At 33.9% G+C, this 27,278-nt stretch overlaps 1 protein-coding gene across 2 annotated transcripts; it reads right to left on the bottom strand.

The window, feature by feature from the left end:
- Rad21 (RAD21 cohesin complex component) lies at window positions 1-23,211 on the bottom strand. Of its 2 annotated transcripts, none has more exons than XM_048802049.1 (13): window positions 23,004-23,211; window positions 18,242-18,371; window positions 16,873-16,972; window positions 14,980-15,086; window positions 14,107-14,313; window positions 13,518-13,643; window positions 13,052-13,174; window positions 11,277-11,500; window positions 9,611-9,770; window positions 9,078-9,226; window positions 7,795-7,944; window positions 5,455-5,459; window positions 1-64 (listed from the first exon to the last, which is right to left on the bottom strand). In XM_048802049.1, the coding sequence occupies exons 1-13, from the start codon at window positions 23,145-23,147 to the stop codon at window positions 16-18; spliced, it is 1,674 nt and encodes a 557-aa protein (XP_048658006.1). In that variant the 5' UTR covers window positions 23,148-23,211; the 3' UTR covers window positions 1-15. The 2 variants fall into 2 exon arrangements, with proteins under 2 accessions (XP_048658006.1, XP_015341878.1); XM_015486392.2 differs by lacking the exons at window positions 1-64; window positions 5,455-5,459 and adding exons at window positions 3,686-5,420; window positions 6,070-6,153.
- Between the last annotated feature and the right edge of the window lie 4,067 nt (window positions 23,212-27,278).

Genomic DNA, 27,278 nt, shown 5'->3' on the forward strand with positions numbered 1-27,278 from the left:
TGACCTAAATGTCCATCAACACTTAGATGGATGAAGAAAATATGGTGTGTGTATACACAATGGACTAATATTTAGCCATAAAGAAGGATGAAATTGTCATTTGTGGCAGCATAAATGAAGCTATAAGACATTAAGTGAAATAAGCCAGGTGCAGAAAGACAAATTACCCATGATTCCACTTGTATATGGAATCTAAAGAAGCTGATCTTACAGGAGACAGTAGAATAGTAGTTACCAGAGACTAAGAGTGGGGGTTGGAAAGTAATTAATTAAATTATAGGTAAATGGGAAGAATACACTGGATTTCTATTGCCCAGCAGAATGACTATACAATATTGTTATATTGTATTGAATATTTCAAAATGGCTAGGGAGACAAGGATTTTCAATGTTTTCACCACAAAGTGTTAAATGTATGTGAAGATGTATTAAAAACTCTGACTTGATAATTATTCAGTGTGTATATGTGTATATTTATATACACATATATGTATGCATACAAAAACTCATATTAGCACTGTATCCATAAATAGGAAGCACTATGTGTTAACTAATAACAAAAAACCCTTCCTGACCTCCCACCGATTTAGAATTCCCTTTGCCAACTTGTCATTTGACTATAAAGTTAAGAATGCTTGGAGTGTGAAGGCAGGACTGAGACAGGAAAAGGAAGGCAAAAGTGGCTCCTTTTTTTTCAAAGAAGTGCCACAAATGCAGTGGCACCCAGCTCTATTTGGGAGACTGCTCAGGATTGCTTCTTGTCCTTAGAGAACACGGAAGCTTCCCCATATATGACACCTAGATTCCAGATTTTAGAAAAGATGAGTTGTAACAAATATCCTTATAGGATTTAGATACTACTTGTTTAGATATTGTGACTATAATGAAAAAAGAAGCAAGCTAAGGGATGCAGCTACCAATTCCCCAGCACCTACCTTTTTAGAGCCCACTCACTCCATCCTGTTGTTTTCATACAGATTTAATACAATTCTCCCACAATGTTGGTCTTGCTATTCAATTTTATGGATAGAAAACAGGGGTGAAGAGAAGAGGTCTGATTAGGACACACCAGAGATGTAATAAAAGTGAGTTTTAACACAAAGTGTGCCTGCTATAACATCAGTGACCTTTTTTAACAGAAGATCTAATTTGATATCCTATTTAAAAAAAAAACAACATGATTTCAAGAAGCACATTATAAGGATGATATATATGTATATATAAAATAAAATACATATATAAAATGCCACCATTGTATTTAACTAATATACCATTGAATAGGGTGTTTTCCAGTGGTACAGATGTTCTACCTGCCTTTGGGCTAGGATCTTCTCACAGGTAGCTACTGAGGGACCCCTTCTAAGAATTTGTGACAATTTTCCATTTACTTTGCACTATTAACTTTTAAAAGATGTTTTCCAATCAGAAACTCTTTCCTAAGATGGTGTGAAAGTATTGACAATTACCTCTTAAGCCATTTATTATTTATATGAGGGAGCTCTAAGAACATTTAATCAGAAAACCTGACTCCAGTGTGGAATGAAGTGTTGACCAGCAGAATTTTCCTTGAGGAATTTACACTTCATCTGTAATCTAAAAGGTAAGTAGGACTTGGCTGAGTAGGAGGTGAGCAAAGGGCTCTACGAACAGGGAACATACTTGTCCTGAAAGGGAGATACTCTCTAGAGGGAGATGATTCCTTAGGCTTCTTCTGGCATTTCATTGAGATTCCCCAGTATCCATAAATTTAATCTCTTCTCTATTTATCATCCCACTCTAAGTTCCTATTTTGAAAACCCCACTTTTCCATTATGAATCTCTCGCTTTAAACATCCATACAATAGCCACCATTAAGTGCCCGCTTTTTTAGGCATTTAACATGCACCCTTCATTTCGCAGTCTTCACAGGGCTCAGCAAAACGGGGAAAACTGAGACCCACGGCCACATTAATGGTAAGAGTGAAGCTTCAAATGCTGGTCCATTTAACTACAAATACTAGACATCTTTCCAGTTGACCTGTCCTTTTCAAATTCAGGTAATGGTGGCATTATGCCAGGGATTTTTCTTCATCACATAGTATACGTAATTTATTAGTATCAACGTTACGCAAAGGTTGTGGCAGGAGAACTGTGATCTTTATAATTCCTTCCCTCCATTTAACCATTGTGGTTATAAGGCAAACAATAAACCATAGGGACATTTCACAGGGTGTGGGGCCCAGACATAAGTATCTTTTGAAGCTCCCTGGGTTGGCTGCATAGGCAACAATGCTGAGAATCCATTGGGACCTGATCTGGGTTGTAATCTCTCTCACTGCATCTCCTATTACCATTGCCTTGACCAGTCACACTGGTTTTGCTTTATCAACAAGCCGAGCATACCTTTCCTCTAGCAGGCCAGGCCCCTCTGAAACATCTGGGCCCTATATACATCCATTTGTCTAACCATTCTTTTTTTTATTTTTAAAAATTTATGACAGCAGAATGCATTACAATTCATATTACATATTACACATATAGGGCACAAATTTTTCGTATCTCTGGTTGTATACAAAGTATATTCACACCAATTGGTGTCTTCATATATGTACTTTGGATAATGATGTCCATCACATTCCACAATCATTTCTAACCCCATGCCTCCTCCCTTCCCCTCTGCCCTATCTATTCCTCCCATGCTCCCCCCTCCTACCCCACTATGAATCAGCCTTTCTGTATCAGAGAAAACATTCTGCATTTGTTTTATTGGGATTGGCTAATAGTATTCTCTAACTCCATCCATTTACCTGCAAATGCCATGTTTTTATTCTTTTATTGCTGAGTAATATTCTATTGTGTATATATGTCACTTTTTTAATCCATTCATCTACTGAAGGGCATCTACATTGGTTCCACAGCTATTGTGAATTGTGCTGCTATAAACATAGATGTGGCTGTGTCCCTGTAGTATGCTGTTTTTAATTCCTCTGGGTGTAGACCAAGGAGAGGGATAACTGGGTCAAATGGTGGTTCCATTGCCACTTCTCAGAAGGTGATATACAATCAATCAACAAATATCTGAAAAAATGCTCATCATCACTAGCAATTAGAGAAACACAAATCAAAAAAACTCTTTTTAAGATTTCATCTCACTCGAGTCAGAACGGCAGCTATTATGAAGACAATAAATGTTGGCAAGGATGTGGGGAAAAAGGTACACTCATACATTGCTAGTGGGACTGCAAATTGGTGCAGCCAATATGGAAAGAGATGGAGATTCCTTGTCTAACCATTCTTCAAGTCTTTGCTTAGAACCTCACCTTTGCTAAGTAGCCTTCCCTGATCATCCTAGTAATACTGAACACTATTCTAATATTCTAGATTTCTGACTTAAGTTGTTATTTATCTCCATGCCAGGATGTAAACTCTTTGAAGGCAGAGAACCTTGTGTATTTATGGATTCTAAATACCCGGCAGATTTAGAATTGCCATAAGATTGTATATACTTTTAATGCCATAGGAGAGCTGTGTGGTCTGATATAGTAGCCAGTAGTCAATCATGTGTAGCTACTGACCTTTCAAAACCCACTTAATTTGCATGAGAAATTATTCTAGATAAGATGAACAATATGGCATTTGGTCATGTTAACTTTTTTAGACAATGTTTTCCTGGGAAACCAAATGAACTAAATAACTGAATACTCCAATTTACAGCTTATGACACAACTTTTATTAGAAAAGTTATACATAACAAAGCATCAACTATTTTCAAGAACAATATTAAACCCGATAAGCAACAAAAACCAGACTAACAAAATGTGTAACAAGAAACTAATGACCTTTCTATAATCAAACATTCAATTATCTACAATGTCTTTTTACAGAGGGGGAAAAATCCATGGTTTACAGGCACATTATATTGAAAATAAAACGGCAATAGCAATTTTATACAATTACCATTCTCAAGAAACTGAATCATTAAAACAGTAATTACGAGTTTACAAATTTAAAACATTTCACATAATTTTAAATTACTGGGTATACACTGAAGTCTGAGTTTTGAAAGTGAGTCTTTTTTTCCCACAAAAGTGCCAACACTTAAACTAGAACTTTCAGTGTAATTTTTCCCTAAAAAGTTAAGACAAGTTTTGATAATCATAATAGTCACATAATTTCTGGTACTATCTGGTCTGTTAATATTAAAGCCTTTATTTGAATGCTTTTCTTCATTTAAATTATAGGAAACCGGATATAGGATTTCAGTTGCAAAGCTATTAAAAGTTCCAACACAGGAGTGTGCAGCATTGGAAAAAGAGATCAGTACTAACATTTATAATAAATATCAGAGAAGCCATTAGTTTTTACAGCATTGTCTGCTTAAAGGTTAAGTCAATCTGGTGTATAATTTCCCATCAGTCTGCCCTTTTAGTAGGGAGGGGAATTTCTATTTTCATGATCTGAACACTCAAATATATCCAACCACATTTTAAAACTCTGATTTATAGCTCCTGGAAGTCACAAATGTTTTTAATAGTCATTCCATTTTAATAAGTCTATTTCTGTTCATTTTGGAGCTGCACTAAAACAACAGAACTCAGGACAGCAAAGTTCTTCATAAAGACTCAGATGGAATGATTTACAAAGTAGACTGCTTTAAACCAAGCCAGTCCTCTTGTTGTAGCTGACGGGGATCAGTCACAACACAAATTCACATACATTTGCTCATTATGGAATTATGCTTTCAAGAAGATGATCTCTGATGCAGGTACCACTGCTAAGTACAGTGTTTAACCAGATTGCCAGTTTTACTGATGAGAAGACATTTTCTTTCCTGTCAGAGACATTATACCATAGTTCTTAATTAAACTGTCAGGCATTTTCCTAGACAGGTTTTCCTTTTCAACAGTGATGGAGAACTAAGATAAAAATATGACTTGTCGACAGTTATTCAACATTATTACATGCACCAATATTGCACACATCTGTCCTGAACTGTTAAAATAATCTTCTGGGTCCTTGGGGGTGCTCTTTTCTCCATCAGAACACAAATACAACCCATATAAGCAGTTTCCCTTAAAGATGAAATGGACATATTTAAAATACTGGGGAAAAAAATGAAGAAAAAAAGGTAGAGATTTTGGATAGACAAGAACCTAAAATTTTTCTTAAAGGGTTTTTTTGTGTGCCCTACACATGGGGGCAATTTGTATGTACTAGTGAATGAACACTAGCTATAATGCTTCTAGCTCTTCAAATAATATGGAACCTTGGTCCAGGTGTTGCAATGATGTCACTGTATGGTTCTTCCTGTGTCAGCTCAATAGCTTGCTGCTTTTTGAGAACCAAGAAGCTGTAGAACTTTGCTGCAGCCTGTTTTCTGTTTGTGTTTCGACATAATTCAAGCAAACTGATGGATTCAGCTCCAGTTTTGGCAAGAGCTCGCTGAAATAAAACAACAAAAGTGAATTGAAGTAACACACACTATATAGTAGTCATTTAAAAAGGATGCCAATTTTGGTACTGGAAAAAGTGTTGTTCTTTTGGGGGCTAGGGTTGGAAAGGTATGTGAGTGATTCTCATGTTAAGCTGGAAAGTAAAGGGCGAAAACATATAGTACTGTTAAACTCAAAAGCCCAAGGAACAAAGTTGGCCCAGTATATATTGTTAAAATAATGTTTTTATTTCGACATCTAACATGGTAATAACAGTAAAATCTAGTACTTAAAAAGTGAGAAAATAGTTTTAAATGTCAGCCTTTAAAAAAAAAACTATTCTAGGAAATTATAAGCAACACACATGGTATTTCATAGATGCTCAAAACGTCTTATCTGTACCTGGTACATTTAAGTCCCAATGGCAATTGACATTGTGACATCTGATGCCACAAAATGGGAAAATATTCTTCTGAATACTTTCCAGGCTTATTCTTGGCCCAACAATTTGTTTTTAACGAAAATATTTTAAATAATGAGGTTCTCAAAAAAGGTTCACAAAGCTAAGTTTTCTGGTTATAACATGAAACTTTATTTTTGAAGGAACAATGCTAAAAGTATTTGATACAGAATTTTCTTCTAAAATGACATTGGCATACCTGAAGACCATGAAGCATCTGCTGAGTCCTTTTGTTCCATCTCCTTTCTTCTTGATCCTGATCACCCCCTGAAGCATCTTCATCCTGAATGAAAATAACCACCCAAAAAGCTAACAACACTGCTCTGCTGAAAAAGGAATTATTTCCATAGCTCCTGGATGATCTTAAGTTAACTTGGACCATGTAATCTAACAGAAAACTCTACTAGATGCTAAAAAAAAAAAAAATCACTTGGCACTAGTATCAACTTTGAAGTTTGTCTACTTAAGTTACAAAAGAAAGCCTTCTGTATGTGCAGGCAAACATTTAGCTGAATATAAGGTTTTATATTGCTCATGAGGATGTGGTGTACCACAGTGTGGTCCATAGACTGCTGCAGGTCATCGGTTTTTGGTTATTGGTACTCCTGTCAAGGAACTTTGGTAATGATATAAATCAACTATGCCATTAACTAGGACATTTATTTCAAGTAAATGTGTGAAATGTGTGTGTGTGTGTGTGTGTGTGTGTGTGTGTGTGTGTATTTGGTAGCATAATTCTAGGTGATTTATATTCTGGCATTTTACCATCATACTATCATGGACCAATACCAAAGGACCTGCAGACTGCTGAGTAATTAGTATTGATCTATATGGTGTATTAAAAAATGATCTACAATCCTTATTATGTTTTACTTTAAGACTGATGTCTAGCCAGGCGTGGTGGTATACAACTGTAATCTTAGCAACTTGGAGGCTGAGGTAGAAGGATTGCAAGTTCAAGCCCAGCCTCAGCAACTCAGCAGACCCTGTCTCAAAAAAAAAAAAAAAAAAAAAAAAAAAAATTACAAAGGGATGGGGATGTAGCTTTAGTGGTTGAACACCCTTGGGTTCAGTCTTCAATTAAAAAAAATTCTGCTGCCTAAACAACTTCTTGAATTCTTTGAATTCTAAAGTTGGTGTGAATGTGGGGAAGCAGTTGTGATATTCTCTGGGTACTTTAGCACATAGGCTGGAGTAGCTATGAAACTAAATTTTGGCTTTAAAATAATGTATTTATATTAAAGATAAGCATAACTGCTATGACTGACATAATGATAAATTATAAATATAAATAAATACCAGTAAAGCCATATTCAATCCATAAACCATTTGTCTTGGAAGAAATTTTTTGAATAGTTTCAATGCTACTTGAAAAACGTCTTAAACTTAACATTTAAGGAAATTAAATTCTAAAGTACCTGTTTTTTAAAACATAAAAGTTCCCTAAAATCTTTATTCAGACTACTTTAGCTGAGTCATTTCCTGCCCTGATCTATTTAAAATAAAATAAAAACACAGCCAAATGGAAGATGTTTGGTTATTTAATTTCTAGGCCACAGACAGAGAAGAGGTTATACCAGAGGCAGATGATAACAGAAGAAAGAATTGACCACTGATCACAAGAAAATGAAAAGCAACTGACAAGCAATTTAGAAGTCAAGCAAGAAGTCAGTGTAGGGACAGTCCATGTCCTTCAAAAGCCCATGAGGGAGCCCATGAATTATAGCACATCAGAACATTTGATATACCTAATGATAAATCTATGCCACTAAGAATTTGTTAGTTGAATTCTGACTCTATTTTTCATCACTTTGATGCCCACTATATGAATTGAAGACAAAATATACAAGAAGGTGAAGACTTTTGCTAAATCTGGAATGAATGGGAATTTATACACCAGATATCTCTTTTATAATTTTCTTACCTCTTCCTCTTCATCATCCTCTTTCTCCTTCTCTTTCTCCTTTTCTTTTTCTGGCAGAAGTTCTAACTCTGGTATTAGCTGACAAATATTTGGAGGTTCTTCTGGGGGCAGCTCTACAGGTGGTATTTCCATCTGTTCTACCTGCTGTGGCTTAAAGCAATAAAAATTAAGGCATTTTAAGATACACATTTTAAGAATAGCATTTTAAAACATGCAAATATAGTTAAGGTTTTCCAGATGGAAAGATTACATCTCCCCACTTTCCTACTATCAAAAATTGATCTGCTTTTTTAAAATTACAAAGTGACAACATTAAATTAGCTTTAAAAAGAAATTAGCCATTACCCTAAAATGCAAGTGTTTGTTTTTTGTACTTTTTAGGAGTCATGGTTAAAAAGTCTATATGAGAAATTTAAAGCTAAGAAAAAATCATAGGCGTTAAAAATAAAATAAAGCAAAACCCATTTTCCAAAAAACCACATATGGACTCCATGGCAAAATAAAAAGTTAATTATCCCAGTACTATCAAAGGTTACTGCATGAAATCCTTAATGGTAGCAGACAGCAATAAGGAGACCTTTTCTGGGTCTGTTTCCTGTATTTCCTTCCTTTTAGGCTTACTGTAAAAGCTGAGAAACATTAAAAACAAAGTCTTTAAGAAACCAAAGAACTATCAGAAGGACAGTGATACTAGAGTCACATACCCACTACTGAGCTCATTCTGAGCTCATAAAACTGGCAGTTTCTACTACCAATACCTCTTAATGGAGGCTGAACTAGGAATCCAAGGTTACCAAAAAAGGACCCCTTTACTCAATTTATCCTATAACTTGAGAAGCCTAAATCAGACCCCTCTATACTTTGTTTTCCTGTCCTAACTGAACTTAATGGTAGCTAAGTATGAATGAAGTTGCCAGTTGCTTTAATTTTTTTGGAAAACTATATGCTGATAACTTAATAAGACACCTTAAAACTGCCCAGTATTGGGAGACTGCCAGGAAATGTTTGCTGAAGAATAAACCAGAATCAAAGTTCAGAGTCAAGGATTCCACACTGGCCAAGGTTTTGCTCACTTTGGACCTCTTTGAAGCAAGACTATTCAAAAGGAGTCAGGCAGATTCTGTAGACTCCCAGAACATCTTCTCCCACTTAAGGCAGACTACATTCATATCTTCAGCTCCCATCCCTTTCCATTTTCTGTCTAACCCAAGATAATTCAAAAGGACTCCTTAAATACCACTTGCTATGGACTATAAACATCTTCTAATGATGTGCTTACTTACAGGTATCACAGGCTCTGGATCAACTTGTCCAGCTTTTCGCTTAACCCCCTGAGGTGGTGGTGGGGGCATGGCCGACTCATCCAGGTTTGTTCTGCTGGCCTCCATCACTGACTCTTGGAGGCGGCTGGGCTCCTCCAAAATAGGCTCATCTGCAATTAATCATATGAAAAGACTTAAGCCATACGGTTCTGAATAGCATTTTGAGTAATTTACTTTCAAAATTGGTACACTTAGGCACAGGCATAGTTACTCTCAAATTAAGATAGCAGAGGTAAACTTTTCTCTGCTTAAGACTACTTAGTTTATAACATATATGTAAGGGGGGAAAAGGTCTTAAAAATCCAAATCTCAGTCCTGAGGACAATCCTTTAGCAGACAATCAAGCCAATTCAGACAAGTCATAACCCTTACACCTTTCTGAACCCAAAGCTTCATATCTAATAAGGTGAATGAGATCCAATGCACTTCCTGTTCAAAAAATAAAGGTAAATTCTGGCATTTAAATTTCTGAGAACTATCCCAAAAGAACAGACCAATAACATCTCGCTGTTGATGCTGCTGTTGCTGGTCCTCTCTAGGAACCTCTGGATTTTCAAATTCTTTGAGGAACTCATCCAAATTATCTGCCTCTCCTCCTTTTCTCCTTTTTCTAAGATCTTCTGGTACAAGTGGTGTAAGACAGCGTGTAAAGAGCTATAAAAGAAAGAAAAAGTAAATATAAAATAAATCACACCAATGAAAACAGACTGACATTTCTAATATTCATTAATGCTTTAATAGTTGTAATCAGTATGCCATACCATTTTTTTTTACCTAGCATTATATTTACACTCTAGTCTACCTTAAAATGACTCCAACGTCAGTTCTCAAATTGTCAACTAAAGCATTCTTCAGAAAAACTAAAAGTAATTTATCCGCTCCCACCCCTTGAGGTTTTAAATTTAAATATTTGTCTATAGTTTATTTTCACATTCATAAAGTGAAAATTCAATCCAACTTTTACCATAATAGTTTTCCATTATGCTTTTCACTTAACATATAGAATAATCTTAACTATCATTTAACTATTTTTAATGGTTATAATATTCCTGTGTTTGTGTGAGAGAGGATGTTTCTACCTGAAGAATACTATTTCATATTTACTGTATTAATATTTTAGGTGACGAACACCTGTAATCCCAGCGGATTGGGTGGCTGAGGCAGGAGAATTCCTAGTTCAAAGCCAGCCTCAGCAACTTAGCAAGGCCCTAAGTAACTCAGTGAGAACCTGTCTCTAAATAAAATATAAATAAGAGCTGGGGATGTGGGTTCAGTGATTACCCCTGGGGTTCAGTTCCTGGTACCAAAAAAGGTTTTACCATAAATTTCCTACACTGGAGTATTTTATAGACTCAATCCCAGTGACTTGGGAAACTGAGGCAGTAGGATCACAAGTTCAAGGTCAGTCTCAGAAACTTGGTAAGAACAGCAACCTAGCAAGACCATGTCTCAAAAAGGACTATGGATATAGCTCAGTGGTAAAGCACCTCTGGGTTCAAGGCCCAGAATCATTAAAAAACAAAAACTTTATTTTGGAAAGAGCTTGAAATCAGCAGAGGCAGAGAATATTATATTGGTTAGGAAAAAAAAAAAATTCTCTTAAAGTGAAAACTTTCTACTGTAGCAAAAATTAGAACTATCTCATGGTTTACTCAGAAAATAAAGAATGCAGACTTAGGCACAATACAAATTAAGGCATTATAACTAACAGTTTCTTTTAGGAAGCTGAAAAGAGAACTATTATTAAAAATGTCAGTGGCTTTTTCATATCAGAAACATTCTATATCTATCTTTTAGAAATGCTGGTGTCACTCATCACTATTTCAGATGAGGTCATGGTCAGTATATTGTGATTTATGGATGAAAATCAAGAAAGATGCCATGTTGTTGAAAAATATTTGATCAAAAATGATTCAGAGGTTTAAAACATTTTTTAAAAAAATATTTATCTTTTAGTTTTAGGTGGACACAATATCTTTATTTTATTTTTATGTGGTGCTGAGAATCAAATTCAAACCCAGTGCCTCACGCATGCTAGGCAAGCACGCTACCACTTGAGCCACATCCCCAGCTCTAAAATATTTTCTCCCTAAAAACAAAACAAAACAAAACAAAAAAACCCCAGCAGAAAATATATATAAATAAAAAATTCCATATTACCTTCAGTAGTCTGTTATTCCATAAAGGCTGAGCAGGTAAAGAGAAAAGTTTTTCCACTCCTCCTGTTTCTTTCCACATCATCAATTTCTTGGTAGGTGGTGCCAGATCCAAAGTAGTAACAATATCAGAATAATCACTAAGTTGGGCTCTAATTGTCTTGCTATCCAACTCTTTGACACTGTCAACAATTAGCTTCCTCTTCCTCTTGGCTTTTGTTTCTTTGACTAGAATAAAATATAGTCATTTTCTTCAGAGGCAAGGATAGAATACACCGCAACTAGACTTGGCATGACTATATCCTTCTTTTCTATGCACAGGGCCCTCGTAGGAAAATTAAGCCTCATAAAGGCAAATGTTTTAACTAAGATTCTCTAAGCACTATTTAGAACAAAGGATGGCATATACTAGGTGTTCAATAAAATCCTGCTGAATGAAAATAATATGCACTGAGTTTTAGCATAAACAGTAAAATAATGCAAGGGATAATACACTTTAACCCATATAGCTTTATGCTAAAACACTGAATGTATTACACTGGATTCAAAGTTGGGCTCAAGTCTTAGGTTCTGAAATTTCTTAGTTTCTGAACCTGGAAAAATGATTAACTTCAGCTTGCTTAAGTTGTCTTCTTTTTTTAAAAATCTGAAATAAGGCCAACCATTTACAGAAGTTGTAAAATAGCATTGCACAAATGGTTATAAATATTATTTTTATTGGAAAAGTTCTAATTTATATATATGGCAGTTGTATAAGCTGCTTGATAAAGTGAACCAAGTCCAAGCCAAGTGACATGGACCTGAAACTCCATCTTAAATAAATATTTTTTCTGTGTGTTTATTTCTTACAACTATGCAAAACAGGCAAAATTATCTACACTTAAGAAGCTCGTGGGATTAAATTTCTCAAGATTTTACCCTGCCAGATGTTATACTGCATAACTTTTTATATATAGAACATTTATGAGGTTCAAATAAAAAAAAATGTAAATATAAGTGATAGTCTGTTACCTGTCCTTCAGGTACTGAATTCCCCTTCTTAAAAGTAAAAGTTCAAGATCTTATAATTATCCATGTTTCCCTAATTAGCATTAGAATCCCATGAAAATAAAGACTTTTCACCTTTATAGCTTAGTTCTTAAATAGAACTAAGTGAAATGCCCTAAAAGATCTGGAAATGATTTCAAGTATACTTGCCCTACCATCTCCATAAGTCATCAATAAGTTTCACATCTGAACTATGCATCTTAAATTGCCTCTGTTACTCAGGAGCGGTTCTCCAAGAAAATATTGTTGCCCAATGTTTCTCAATGAGCACTAAATTCAGAAAACTCTGATTTTACAGAGTAGCTGTTATTTTCACTATTTTTTTAAAGAGTACTTTCAGGTTGTTCTAGATCGTAGCCCAAATGTACAGAATCTAGAACTTTGGAAGATAAATCGTCAATCTTGTACTTTATTGCAAAATGTCCTGCAATGTTTTCTAATTGTTACACACAATTAGAAAGCTACTATCTTGGGAATTCTATGACACCAAAATATACACAATAGAAGAAAGCTTGATCTATATTTTCATACTTCCAGTAACCTGTATAGGTAATTCTACAAAATACTCAAACTATAATTGGATAGAATAAAGACTGTGATACTGACTATGCCAAAGAAGAAAGAAGCTTAGTTATCTTCAACACAGGCAGCAGATGATCAGCAGGCAGACAAGAGCCAGAAATAAGATCTTACACATTCTACATGACCGTAAATATCTGAAGGTTTGCTCACCAGTTATATCAATGGGTTCCAAAGCAAATGCTTCTTCCTCATTTGGAACAAGTGTTGTCTGATCAGTCATAGTTGGCATTGGTTCAACAGGATCCACTGAATCAGGACTGTCAGGCCCACCCACTACAAAAACAAATATGCTTACAATAGGCTTGGGTATAATAATATATATCCCTACAAACAGAAAAAGAAATGTCTCTTTGAAACTAAAAGAAACCCCACTAGTACTAAAATACTTTTTCATTTATGAGGCAGTTCCTCCAGAGCTGAACTGCAGTGGACAAGAAAGGGGAGGGACACAGGGTTAAACACATGAAAATTAGAACTAGTCATCAACCATAAGTACTATATTCAAAGACATTTATGGTTCACTGAAAACTAAACCTTTTGGTGTGGTCTATGTTAAATTATCTCTTGGATGTCATATAATCACCCCAAGAATCACTGCTGAACATGAAATGCTTACTTGATACATTATCGTCTTCATCCATATCATCGTGTGCAGGCTGCTCTGGCAACATCACCCCTGCCTCAGAGAGGGCGGGGGGATCATCAAAGATACCGCCATCATTATTACTAATAAGTTTGTCATCTGAAATAGGGAATGTAATTTAGCTAAAATTTGAAAAGGAAATGCTACAAGAATAGTCAATCACTGGAAAAAGAAAAATTATGTTAAAGTAGATGAAATTTGGGGTATTAAACCTGAAATACATTTATATGTGTTTCTCAAGGTTCTTTGTAAGCATATAAAATGTTCAGTATACCAAGAATTTGTCATTTATTTTTTAAATTAAGTATCTATTTCAAAATGTTCACTTAACATATATATCAATATAAATAGAGCAGTTTAAAGAAATAGCAAAATTTAGAATTTTTAGATAAACATCTTTTAAAATTGAGTTATTTTTAACATTTTAGGCTCACTGTACAGAACTTTTACTGAATCCATTGATCAAATTAACATATGTACCTAGCTGCTCAAGCAGAATTTTCAACTGCTTCAAAACATCAGTGAATACAGAAATTAGAATAGCCAACTTTCAGTGACCTACCTAATATTCCACCATCATTTCCTTCTCCAAAATTATCATCTTTATATTGGTCTTCATATTCTAAATGGTTAATTTTCTCATTCAGATTGCTGGTGCTCTGTTCAGGTTCTAGGAGTAGGTTAGAAGCACTCGTGCTTACTAACATGTCATCATCCTCAAATGCACTGCCTTCTCTCATTATCTCACGATCATCCATTCCAAAGTCACCTAAACAAATTTTGGTAAAGCATTAAATGAGAAAGGTTGGAAACACCACTGTTAAAAAGACAACAACTGATTTATTAGAATTATGTTACACTTGCTTGCTGAAATCTTTGAATATTAAAACATAATTTTTCTTTTTTTAAAAACTAACCCTAGGGGACATGACTAGAACAAAATCAGACTTACATCCAAATTTAGGTTACCCTAAATATGTCAGGTAAACCCAAATATATATTATATGTTAGGGTTCATTAACATTCAGACTTAAACTTTACAATGCTTTTTCATCAATAAAATGTGGCTTGTTATCAGTTTTGAATACCTAAGTTTTGGACAGTGGTTACAAATACAATTAATTGTTCCAAAATGATTATTTTAAAAGTGAGCATTAGTTCAACACTGGATCTTTTCACACAAATCAAAACATAGCTTCTTTTGTGTATGAGGAGCAGGAGCAGGCAAAGAGTGACTCTATAATAAACTGATGTGTTAATGGAATGAAGCTTAATATGCCAACAGGAAGGCAAATTCTTTTCTTGATGAAAATGAATTAGATGAAACTTCAAGTCTTTGTCAGCATGAATGTAATATTAAGTACATTTTTAAAACTGCTAGCAGTGTCACAACATAATTATAATATTATAACTAATAGCAATTTTTTTCTTTTACCAAAATCATTTTCTTGTAGTATACTGATGTTCCCAACTTCCTCTCTCATGGTTATCTCTTCCACTCTACTCTGGTTCAGGCTGAACTGCTGGGCTACATCAATGTCACTTTAAAAGAAGTTCAAATACATGTTAGATTCAAGTCTCATAATAATGTATTTATAAGGGAAATATATACCCCAATTCTCCCTATAAATACAAACTATCTAGTTTTAGAAGTCTGATATTTAAAACTCAGCATTATTTCAAAATAATTCATGCATGACGAGATCTAAGCTGTATTTAAAGATTTTAAATCACTGATGACCAGCAAGCAAAATATGCTGAAATCACTATCTAAGGCAATCTAAGGCAATTTGCATATACTCCTAGATGAAAAAATTAGAAATGATGGGCTACATAGGATGGGTTTTCATCAGGGCCCCACAACTTATTACTACCTGTGAGAACTCTGAAGTTCTTTGGCTTTTCTGAGACTCAATTTCTCTATCAAAAAATAACCACCTCATGTAGTTTAAAAATATAAAAAGTATGTAATGTTCACCAATCTGAGATACTTCTGGCCAAATCTAGATCATAAACAATTTACACAAATGACTGTTTGCTTAGTAAATAAACAGGATGCAAACATAAAAGGGATGCAAGATTCCTTAGAATCTTAACACTTGTGGGACATATTAACCAAATGCAGTCTGTAGACTTTGTGTAATCTCAAACTGAAAAGAAAAATAAACAAACACACCCAAAGAGGAGAAGGATAAGAAAAAGTCTATGTGTCAACTGAGGACATTAAATTCTGACTGGATAGTTCATTTCGGAATTACTAGTGTTTATGAGGTGTGAAGTCACAGGTATGTTTTTTTTTTTTTTTTTGCTATCATGAAATTATTTATTTTTAAAGCAACTAGATTTTACAGGTATGTTTTAAACATCCCTTATCTTTAAATCCAGAAAAATTGAAATATTAGCAATGAAGTTAGATTATCTTATTTAATTTAAAATAATCTAGTGGGAGTGGGAGGTGTACTTGAAAAATATAGATGAAAAAAATAAAACTGGCAAAATATTGATAAAGAAGCTATACATGAGGTATATAATAGTAATTTATTAGTTGTTCAAAAAATTGCACAAGATTTTTTTTTTTTTAAATAAAGGTATAAGGAATGGGGGGAGGCCGAATAAGTGTTCAGCATAACAAACACACATACAAAATGAAAACAGATCAAAAAATGTACTCAAATTAGGAGTCACAGATCATTTCAAACACCAGATAAATCTGTTATAAAATAAGTGGTATGGAGGGGTTTCTTAATTAGAAAACCAGTCACATACTCCACATCAAGGTAAAATAACTGCATTTTAAGGACCTGAGAAAAGGGAAACATTATACCACAGGCCTCTGCTATATATAACAGCCACCTCTATGTAACTTTCCCTGTTAAGAACAATTTTCTTGCTCTTCATAGAAAATTATGTTTATTTAAAAAAAAAAATGCGGATCTGAGAATAGTTTGGCCAAGAAGATGATCAGTAGGTGACTTTTATACCTCTGAAAAAATTGATATCATTATATAAAAGTACACCCCTGGACAACTGTTTAGTTTAAACAAGTTTTGGCCTTGTACAAGTACATCAGAATTCTCATGTCTTGGTTGTGTAAAAGTTCGTGTCCGTGAAATTCTTACAGAAGAAGCACTTTCTAGTTTATATATTTCATATGTATACACAATCCTAAATGAAGCATATTCATTTTATCTAGATGTTAACTCAATGCTGAAACATTCCATGTGGAAGCCAATAACATGCTTCTTTTATAAGCCAAGCTAACAATAAAAAAAAAAAAAAAAAAAAAAAAAAAAGAAAGAAAGAAAGAAAAAGAGGGGGTAGTACATACTCTAAGTCTGGCAGTGGTTGATCAAAGTCATGAAATTCTTCAGGTAAAGTAATGGCATTATAGGCTGCCTCCCGATTTTCTTCAGGCAGGTCAACAACACCTAGAAAAGAAATACTAAGTTTCAAGGCCTAGCTATATCACAGAGTGGATCAAAGAGAAGTGGAAATAATTTCCTGAGGTTATATTCCAAAAAGGTTGATAACATGCAAAGCAATTTGAAGAACAAGTAAGTTTTTATATTATCATGAACATAATACTATTACAAAAAAAGGTTAAAGCACCAATTATACATTAAGCTGATAGGCCTACAGAAATGATTACAAAAGAATACAATAAACGTTTAAAAGGAGTTTTGGTTCTTTTTGGGACAATAAGAATAAATAATTTTAGCTATGCTTAAAAATTTTCATGATAAAAAATTCAAATAAAATGACAGGCATAAGCAGAGAAAAAAAACAAAAGTTACCTACAATAAACACACATTACTTTAAAAGAAAAACAAAACTGCTGGGCACAGTGGCACACACTTGTAATCCCAGTGGCTTGGGAGGCTGAGGCAGGAGGATTGCAAGTTCAAAGCCAGCCTCAGCAATTTAGTGAGACCCGTCTCAAAATTAAAAACAAGACAAAAAAACAAAACAACAACATGCGGGTGTTGGGGGGTGCTGGGGATGTGTGGTTCAGTGGTTAGACATCCCTGGGTTCAAGCCCAGCACCAAAAACAAACAAACAAACAAACAAACAAACGAAAGACAAAACTAAAAAACATGTCGTTTCAACAAAATGCACACAGTGGCCACATGTGAGAAACTCAAGCATCACAGAATTTGCTTAAATACTTTAAATAAAATCTGAAATCTCAAACATTTATTGTTAATGTAGTAAAATGATATACTAGAATATAACCCCAGTAGAAACTATTGTATAAATCACCTGTTTTTTACATTTGGATTATTTCAAATAGAATAAAAATTTCATCAATGCTCAAAAACGTTACAGAATTATTTATTCACAGAAATACCATGGTAATTATGTATTAAGATTATTTGGGAAAAATTTAAAATCTTAAAATTATCTTTTCTCAGTTATCTTTAAGAAGCAAATCATCACATAATAATTAATTTTCAAAATTTCAACCTCTGATGACAGTTTTATGTATACTGTTGAAAAAAAGGATAAAAGAATTACTCTACAGACAAGACAGATGAAGTAAAATAAGTTTCCTTTGAAGCAGTGCCTCCCCAAACCTTGTGCTATCTTTGAAAGGTTCTTGTATTGCAATAAAAATAAAACATGCTGACCTAGAATGTTTAGCAGTTTTCTGCACAAAACATGGTAAATTCCAAAGTTTAAAAAAAAGCAATAATACCTGGCCGAAAAGCCATCTTTATCTTAATGAATGCTTCATTACAGTCTGCAAGCAGATATTTGGCTTTCCTGTGATAGATTCGAACTACTCCCAGCAAGAGATGTCCTGATGTTCGCAGTGCCATCTTCACCTTCAAATGAAACATTAATATTAATCTAATTTATAGTTAATTCTATAGTTTTAGAGATAACAATGCTTTGAAGTTTGTACTTTGTTATGTACAGGGAATTTTTACTTTCTCTTTATACCTTTTATCATTTAAAGTTGCCTCAAAATCTCCTGATTTTATTTTTTACTGTCTTGACCTATAAATTTCTTTAATGTACCCCAAAGTTAGATTAGACAGATGAATAGTAGTAATTTATAATTTAACATAGACATGAAGATAGTTATGAAACAGGAACCATATCATTCCACAGACTATGTCATTAGCACAGTTTTGGCAATTACGAATAGGTTTTTGTACAAATGCAAGTTTTGGACTGCTTAAATACCAAGAAGCCTGACTGTTGTACAGATTCATATGAAATTATCAAACTGTCTTATTTTATCTTACTGGTCCTGGGGACTGAAACCAGGGGCACTTAATCACTGAACCACATCTCCAGTCCCATTTTTTACATTTTATTTAGAGACAGCATCTTGCTAAGTTGCTTAGAGCCTTGCTAAGTAACTGAGGCTGCCTCAACCACTAGAGCTGCTGGGATTACAAATGTGCCCTAGCTATCAAACTGTCTGTACAACATCTGTACAACATCAAATCCCAAGGAAAATGAATGAGATTTTTTTGTTGCTCCACATCCTGACCACCATTTGGTGTTATCAGGGTTTTGAATTTTGGCTATTCTAATAGTGGTATCTTGTTTTAATGTGCATTTTCTTGATAACATGATATGGCAAATATACTGGTTTTCTGTGCATTTTCTTTGGTAAGCTGTTAAAAGTTTTCAACCCTTTCTGAAATAATTTTTTTCCCTATTGTTGAGTTTTAGGAGTTCTTTGTACATTTTGAATAATAGTCCTTTAACATATATTTTTACAAAGATTTTCTTTCTTTCTTCTTCTTTTTTTTTTGTTCAAGGAACTGAACCCAAGGCACTTAACCACTGAGCCATAGCCCCAACCCTTTTTATTTTGAGACAGGGTCTGACTAAGTCCTTAGGGCCTCACTAAATTGCTGTGGCTGTTCTTGATCCTCCTGCCTCAGTCTCCTGGGTCACTGGGATTACAGGTGTGAGCCACCCTGCTGGCTTTTTTTCTCTATCAGGATTTCATTCTCTTGACAGTATCTTTGAAAACAGCAGGTTTTTTTTTTTTTTTTGGTTAGGAATTGGACCCAGCAACTCACATCGATAAGCACAATGCTTTATCTGAGCTTCACACCCAGATTCCAGAAATTTGAATGTTAATGAAGTGTAGAGAATAAATTCTTTCTTTGATGGATTATGCCTTCAGTGCTGTATCTTAAAAGCTATCATCAAATTCAAGATCATTTAGATTTTCTACTATGTTCATTTCTAGGAGTATTATATTTAGTATTTTACATTTAAGTCTATGCCCCACTTTGAGCTTTTTTTGGGGGGAAAGGAGTAAGGCCCTACGTCTAGGTTCATTTCTTTTGCATGTTGATGCTCAGTTGTTCCTATTCTTTTTTTTTTTTTTTTGAGAGAGAGAGAGAATTTCAATATTTATTTTTCAGTTTTCAGTGAACACAACATCTTTGTTTGTATGTGGTGCTGAGGATCGAACCCGGGTCGCATGCATGCCAGGCGAGCGCGCTACCGCTTGAGCCACATCCCCAGCCCATGTTTCTATTCTTTGAAAAAACTTTTTTCTCTACCATTTCATTCTTTAATGGTTGCACTGCATAGGACCAGAAATAAATTTCAAAAATTAAAAATAATGTAAACTACTCAAAACAAAAAGAAAAAGGTTAAATAGATCATGCACAAACAAAATAATAATTTATGGGTCCATAATTCCTTATCTAAAGTCCTAGGGGCCAAGTGTGTTTTAGGATTCAGAATATTAAAGGTAATACAGTATATATGCCATATATTACAAAATTCCCAGGAGGGTCTAGAACAGCCCCCATGATCACAAATAGTAGTTCTTTCTACAGTGAACTTATAAATACTTAAGTTACTTCACCTTAGCTGAGGTCAAGTCTGTTTCAAATTCTGCATTTAAGTTCTTTGGATATAAGACTAAGACACTATAAATCACAAGCATTAAATGAGGTAGAACTATGAACATACCTGTTCCTGAATGCAGTATAATTACAGAACAACATAATTCAGTTTGTTTGTAAGGTTTTCATTTCACTAAAATTTTCAAATTAATACTGTCTTGAAACATAGGAATGTCGAATGTCTTTAACACTAATAAATCCCACAGCTACAACTCTAAAGCCAGATAAAATTCCATATACAGAAGATAAAATATGTATTTTTCACAATTTTTCAGAGTAAGTCCACATACAGACACTTTAATTCTAAGCACAAACTTTCACTTCTCCCACTTAAAAATATGTATTTTTTTCTTTGCAACCTACACCTCAGATACAGCCTTTATCTCTAAGATGTATAAAGAAATTAAAAAAAAAAAAAAACCAAAAATCAAAACAAAAACAAAAAACCCAAATAACCCAATCAATAAATGAGCAAAGGAACTGAAGAGACACTTCACAGAAGAAATATGATCAGTCAACAAATATATAGAAAAAATGTTCAACATGTCTAGCACTCTAACAATTAGAGAAATGGAAAATTAAAACTACAATGAGATTTCACCTCACTTCAGTTAGAATGGCAATTACCAAAAATACAAGTAACTATAAATGTTGGGAAGGATGTGGGGAAAAGGTATACTCATATATTGTTGGTGGGACTGCAAAATGGTGTAACCACTCTGGAGAGTAATAGATTTCTAAGAAAACTTGAATTGGAACTACCATTTGATCCAGTTATCCCACTCCTTCGTCTATACCCAAAGGAGTATCAGCATACAATTGTGACACAGCCATATCAATGTTTGTAGCAGCTCAATGCACAATAGTTAAGTTATGGAACCAACCTAGGTACCCTTCAACAGACGAATGGATAAAGAAAGTGTGGTACATATACTCAGCCATAAAGAATGAAATTATGGTATTTGCTAGTATATGGATGTTACTATCATGTTAAGTGAAATAAGCCAATCCCCCAAATCCAAAGGTCAACTGTTTTCTCGGATATATGGATTCTAACTCACATTGGGTTAGCAGAGGAAGGTTTATGGAATTGAAGGGTGGGTAGTGGGGGAAAAGGAGGGAGGGATGGGAATAGAAATATAAATATGTGACCAGTATAAGTCTACATATCATGTATAACCACAAAAATGGAAAGTTATACTCCATGTGTGTATGACATGACATTTACATATTCATTCAAGTATATATGACAATCTACTGTCATATATAACTATAAAGGACAACAATAAAGATTAGTTTCCCTCACCAGACCGTGAACAACTTGAGAATGGAGCTGTGTCCTCTCATTTCTGAGGAGTTTACAGTTTCTGGCATTCTGTATTCTCATACCAGAAATAAGTAGTTAATGTATGAAAGTTAAAAAAATAAAAATATGTATTTTTCACAACTTTTCAGAGTAAGTCTCTGCTACACCCTTGGCTTTTCCCCTAAGATTTGCTCTTCTGGCAATAAAGAACTACTCTTTACTTAATACATTATGCCAACACTGTCTCAACTGTCATTCCTGAAAACAATATTTCAGAATGCTTGTCTATACTGCTATGATACAGAAGGTTTTTACTACATAGGAAAGTTGGTGCATACATTTTGTCCATATGTACATATAAATATGAGGTACAAAACAGGACCTCTAACACACAAATATAAATAGATGTATTATACAAAAATTACTTAGAACTCTTCATGTTTTTTAAGTCCACATATCTGTTCTTCATTGAAATAATTATGATGTGATGGTAAGTGCACCTCTTGTGCTTTAAAAGTTCCTTTCTTGATATAGTACCAATTCCATATTACTTTAAGTTGTACTGTTTGTGAAATAGAAATGTGGGTATTTCTGCTTCAGGCACTTTTAGAGGGTGTTAATAAGAGCTCCTCAAGGAACAGATCAATAAACAATACAAAGAAAGTAAAGGACATTCACAAGGCTTCCATCCTAGTGAGAGACAGAAAGTAATTAAGGAAGGGAGCAAATAGTCCATGGAATTGTGTCACTTGAAAAGGGCACAGCAGGTATAAATATCCTATGATGAAGAAAAAGCTTAGTTAGTATCGTTAAGAAACATTGCCAAGTAGGTCTGTGAGGTTGAGGTAAAGTAAGTTGTGTATACAGTATTTACTGGGTAGGTAAGATAAATCTGGCCCTGAAAATCTTTTAAATTAGTGAGTCCTTTATTTTGAAAATTCCTAAATCAGGAACATTTACATACTTATTTATATATCTAGAACGTTAAATATAAAATATTTGGATAATGCCCTCATCTTATGCTTATATACCACTAGAATAAGCAAATGAAATATCAGTGTACTTACAAAACTTTTAAAGACAATATTGAACTGTGATCATACTAATCAGATAAAAAGACAAAAAGATAAAGGAATACTGGAAAATCTATGGAATTTCCTTGTCTCTGATATACATAGATAGATGATTACCTAATAAGTTCTTTTTAAAGTTCTATTTCACATATCAATAAACAAAGTGGATAAAAATATCAACATCAAACATACCTTCGGTGAGATGATACTCTCCACGCTGCTCTCTAAATTACACTCAAACACATGGGCTTTGGTTAGCTTCTTATCCCAATGGGCCGCTAGCCAAATTTTGGCCAGAGGCCCTCTTTTACTGAGAACAAAATGTGCGTAGAACATTGTTCTGGTTGCCTATGAACTTCGAGAAAATCTGAAGAGAAAAAAACTTAATGTAAGTACCATAAAAGAATTGAAATATTTCTTAAAACAAAGAAATAATAATAATAATAAAAAAACCACACCATCCAAGTTTCTTATTTTTAATATGAGATACAAAAGGTTTGAAAGCATAACATGCATTTCACAAAACATCTTATTGTTTTAATTCAGAGGGTAAAAAAGATCCCAAAATATTAAGAGCTAAAATGAAAAGTGACAAATGAGTCAAATTGCTTTTATACTTTGTTATCTTAAAAATGGTCACCAGAAAACTCTTTTCAAAAGTTCTATCAATTTCTAACTTGATTATTAACAGTGGCAATAGTTTGCTTATTGCACCAAAACTACAAACTTTATTTTTCATGGCAAGAAAAAATGTCTAAGAGATATTCAGGCACAGATACTAATGTGGAAATGTCCATTTCTAGGATCCCATTAAAAACTTGAGATTCTCAGCGAATGTTCTGTGTAATAATTACTACTTCGTCACACAGCATTGTGCCTTTTGAATTTCCATAGCCAGCCAAGCAAAACTAAGTAGGTGGGTGCTCTCATTTTATAGGTGGGTATTTTAGAAAAATTGAGGCTCAAAAAAGTATTATTTATATAGTTTTCTTAATTCAGGACTTTGAAAAATACTTGTCCGCTCAAAATTACAAGCGTGTCATTGATAATTTTCTTCAGCAAGCTAATGTATTATAGACAATATTATTCTAAAATTTATATCACGAGACAAAGAAACTAGAAAAGATAAAACTATTTCAAAGATGGAGAATAAAATGGAAAAAATTAGTCCACATGATTTTAAGATTTATTGCTACAACAGTCAACATTGTGATGCTGGTAGAAACAAACTCACAGATCAATGGAACAGAATAGCGAACTCAGAAACAGACACAAATAAGCCTGATATTTTACAAAGATACAAAAGCAACTCAAAGGAATAAAGGATAGATTCAACAAATGGTGTTGAAATGATTGAATGTCATCTATAGTAAAACAAACATAAACACCCAAACCTCAAATATCATCAAAATTAATTTGAATTAGATCACAGACTTAAAATTAGGAAACATTTAGGGGGAAACAAAACAAAACCACCTCCGGTACCTAAAGCCTGGCAAGAATATTTTAGATAAAAAAGCATATCAAAATCCATGATGGAAAAGTATTCAGTAAACTGTTTTTCATCAAGTTATAAACTTTTGCTCTACAAAAGACTCCATATAAGGGTATGCAAAAACAAACTACAGACTGTATTTGACTAGAACTTGGATCTGGAATATGTAGAGTTCTCAAAGCTCAAGAACAAAAAGAAAAACCAATCAAAAAGAACAAAAGAAATGAAAAAATTCACAGAAAAGGATATAAGAACATGAAAATATTACTAGCCATTAGACAAATGCAAATTAGAGCCCAGTGAGTTAGCATCATACACTTATTACAGAAGCTAAAATAAAAAACAGAAGTTAACATTGAATGTTGGGAGAGTGCAAAGAAGCAGCATGATCTCTCTTATGCTGCCTTAAAAAAAAGATTCAGAGAAGATCTTGTAAATTTTAAAATGAAAAGTAACTTATTATATTTTTCAATTAAAAATGTGCCCATTCTTTCCTTATAAAGAAAATCTTACAGTGAAACACATCACAGGAAGAGATTTCACATATATCAAAAATACCTGAGAGGATTGGGCATGGTGGTCAAAGAGTAACATAGTCAGTTTTACCTCATCTCCCATTTTCTATCTTTAATAACAAAGGGTCCTGAAATTCTCATTCTCTGAGCCTAATGCTCCCAGAGGATCATTAATCACTGTAGGCAAATTTTCTCTAAAGGAAATAAACAGGCTTTATCAATTCCTAATAGTGTAATCTTTTTCTCTCAAATTTGAAGTTAAGAACTAAGGAATACTATATCAGGAAGAATTCAGAGCAAATGCTCTAAAACGTTTCTCAGAGTAAAACGAAAGCCTCCCATACAAGTATTATAAATAAAACCTAGAGAAATTTATAGTATCCAATATGTCAGCAATGTTTTTAGAAACGCAGTCACTGTCATGAAGCCCCAAGTTCCACTATGGAAGCAAAACACTGTGTAACAAGAACAAAAAACTTCTAAAATGCTGTCTTAACATGTGACAATTACTAAATACATATTTAATGAATAAGTAAATGAGGTACACCAAGTGATCTCATAGTTGACATATATAAAAGTCATGGAGCTTTTAGAAATTAGAACTACTGGCACTTTTCAACAGGTGTCAGTAGTTTACAGCCAACATTTCAGCTGCTGGTCAGAGCACCATCTCTAAACTATCCCAGCTATGCAGAGGCAGTGATTCCTAAATAGATGCCTTCTTGGCATGGGACAGGGGAGGAGCCATACTAAAATTAATCTGAAAAACAATTAGCAAGAGGAAATCACCCTATTAACTAAAGGAAGCAAAAGGAACAGTGGTAGAGCTGCTACCAACTTATATCTGAAATGAATAGAAAATTTAATTACTGCTACTTTTTAAAATCAATTTTATCTTGGTAATACCAAACTTAAAAAAAGAAAAGTTGGTTAATCTGTATAGGTTTTGAAGATTTTAAAATTTGGTAATCCTTTACAAAAGACCTTAGCAGAAAAGACAGCATTTGACAGCAGAGCAGAGAAAGGAAAAAAAAAAGAAAAAAGGTAATTTTCTTAAGATTATTTCAAAAAGCAAAGTCAAACTGAAGCTCATGTTTCTTCTATTATGTCAGTGATCACCAACACTTCACTCATCTATTAGGATAGTGGCAGTGTAAACAGTACCACGCCTTTTAAGGACAATTTGACAACACCTCCAGTAATCGATGTAAAAGATGTATCTAGAAACTATCAACCACACACACAAAAACACATTAAAAAAAATTACTATGCCAAGTATTTTATGTAACCAACTTCTAATAACTAATACGCATAACAAATACTAGCCCATTTTACATGAGAAAATAGAGCAAAGGGAAGAGAATAAATGTCACTAGTATTTCATGTAAGTGGAATCTGAACTTCAGTGCCCACACATCTAACTACAACACTACTGCCTTGCAGCATAACTTTCAATAACATAATAATAGAAGTAACCTACCTAGCCATCAATAAGTATCTTGAAATTAATACAACTATATAACAGAATACAGTGCAACTTTAAGCAATAATATATAATTTGTATTAACAAGGAAAATCTCCAGAATAAGCTCAGGATACTTGGTGGAGGGGGCAAGAGAACCCTGTGATGTGTGTGTTTATGTGTGTGCGCATGTGTGTTTATAACCATTTATATTTTCAGATCCACATCCTCAGATTCAACCAACTGCAGATCAAAAATATTTAACAAAATGTGTCTGTCCAGTAGACTGGGAGGGGAAAAGGGGTCACTGGGAACTGAAACGGAGCAAATTAAATTTCACGCAGTATAATCATATACAAATGGAACCAACTATTATGCATAACATACATAAGTATAACATACTAATAAATGCATAAAATGACTGTATTGAACATATACAAACTTTTCCCCCCTTGTCATTATTCCCTTAACAACACAGGATGACTCTTTACATATCATTTACATTGTACTATGTATCACAAGTAATCCAGAAATGACACTGTATGTGGAGGTTGTGAGTAGATTACATGCAAATAGCATACTGTTATATAAAGGACTTGAACATCCACAGATTTTAGTATCCTGGAGGTGGGGCCTGGAACCAATCTTTTGGATATCAAAAAATGATGGGCTCTCCCAATTTTTATTTAAACACACGTATATAGATATTGTGGGGTTGATTCTAGACTACTGCAATAGAGTCAACAAGTTTTTTGGTTTCAAGGTACACAGGAATGTTATGTTTATAAAACACTGTAGTCTACTAAGTGTGCACTAGCATAAAGTCTAAGAATCTTAAACAATTAGGTGTCTTAATTTAAAAAATGTTTTGTTAAAAAATGCTAATGATAATCTGAGCTCTGGAAAATAGTGCCTATTGACCTGCTCAACACAGGGTTGTCACAAATCTTCAACAGGATCAAAAAAAAAAAAAAAAAAAAAAAAAAAAAAAAAAA

The sequence above is a fragment of the Marmota marmota genome, unplaced genomic scaffold (genome assembly GCF_001458135.2).
Source record: "Marmota marmota marmota unplaced genomic scaffold, marMar, whole genome shotgun sequence".
NCBI classification, from domain to species: domain Eukaryota; kingdom Metazoa; phylum Chordata; class Mammalia; order Rodentia; family Sciuridae; genus Marmota; species Marmota marmota.

Coding starts and splice junctions, on each gene's coding strand:
- Rad21 (XM_015486392.2), bottom strand. CDS start 23,147: ATGTTCTACGCACATTTTGTTCTCAGTAAAAGAGGGCCTCTGGCCAAA. Junction 18,372..23,003: donor AGAGTATCATCTCACCGAAG/GTATGTTTGATG, acceptor TTTCATTTGAAG/GTGAAGATGGCACTGCGAAC. Junction 13,175..13,517: donor TGAAGACGATAATGTATCAA/GTAAGCATTTCA, acceptor TTGTTTTTGTAG/TGGGTGGGCCTGACAGTCCT.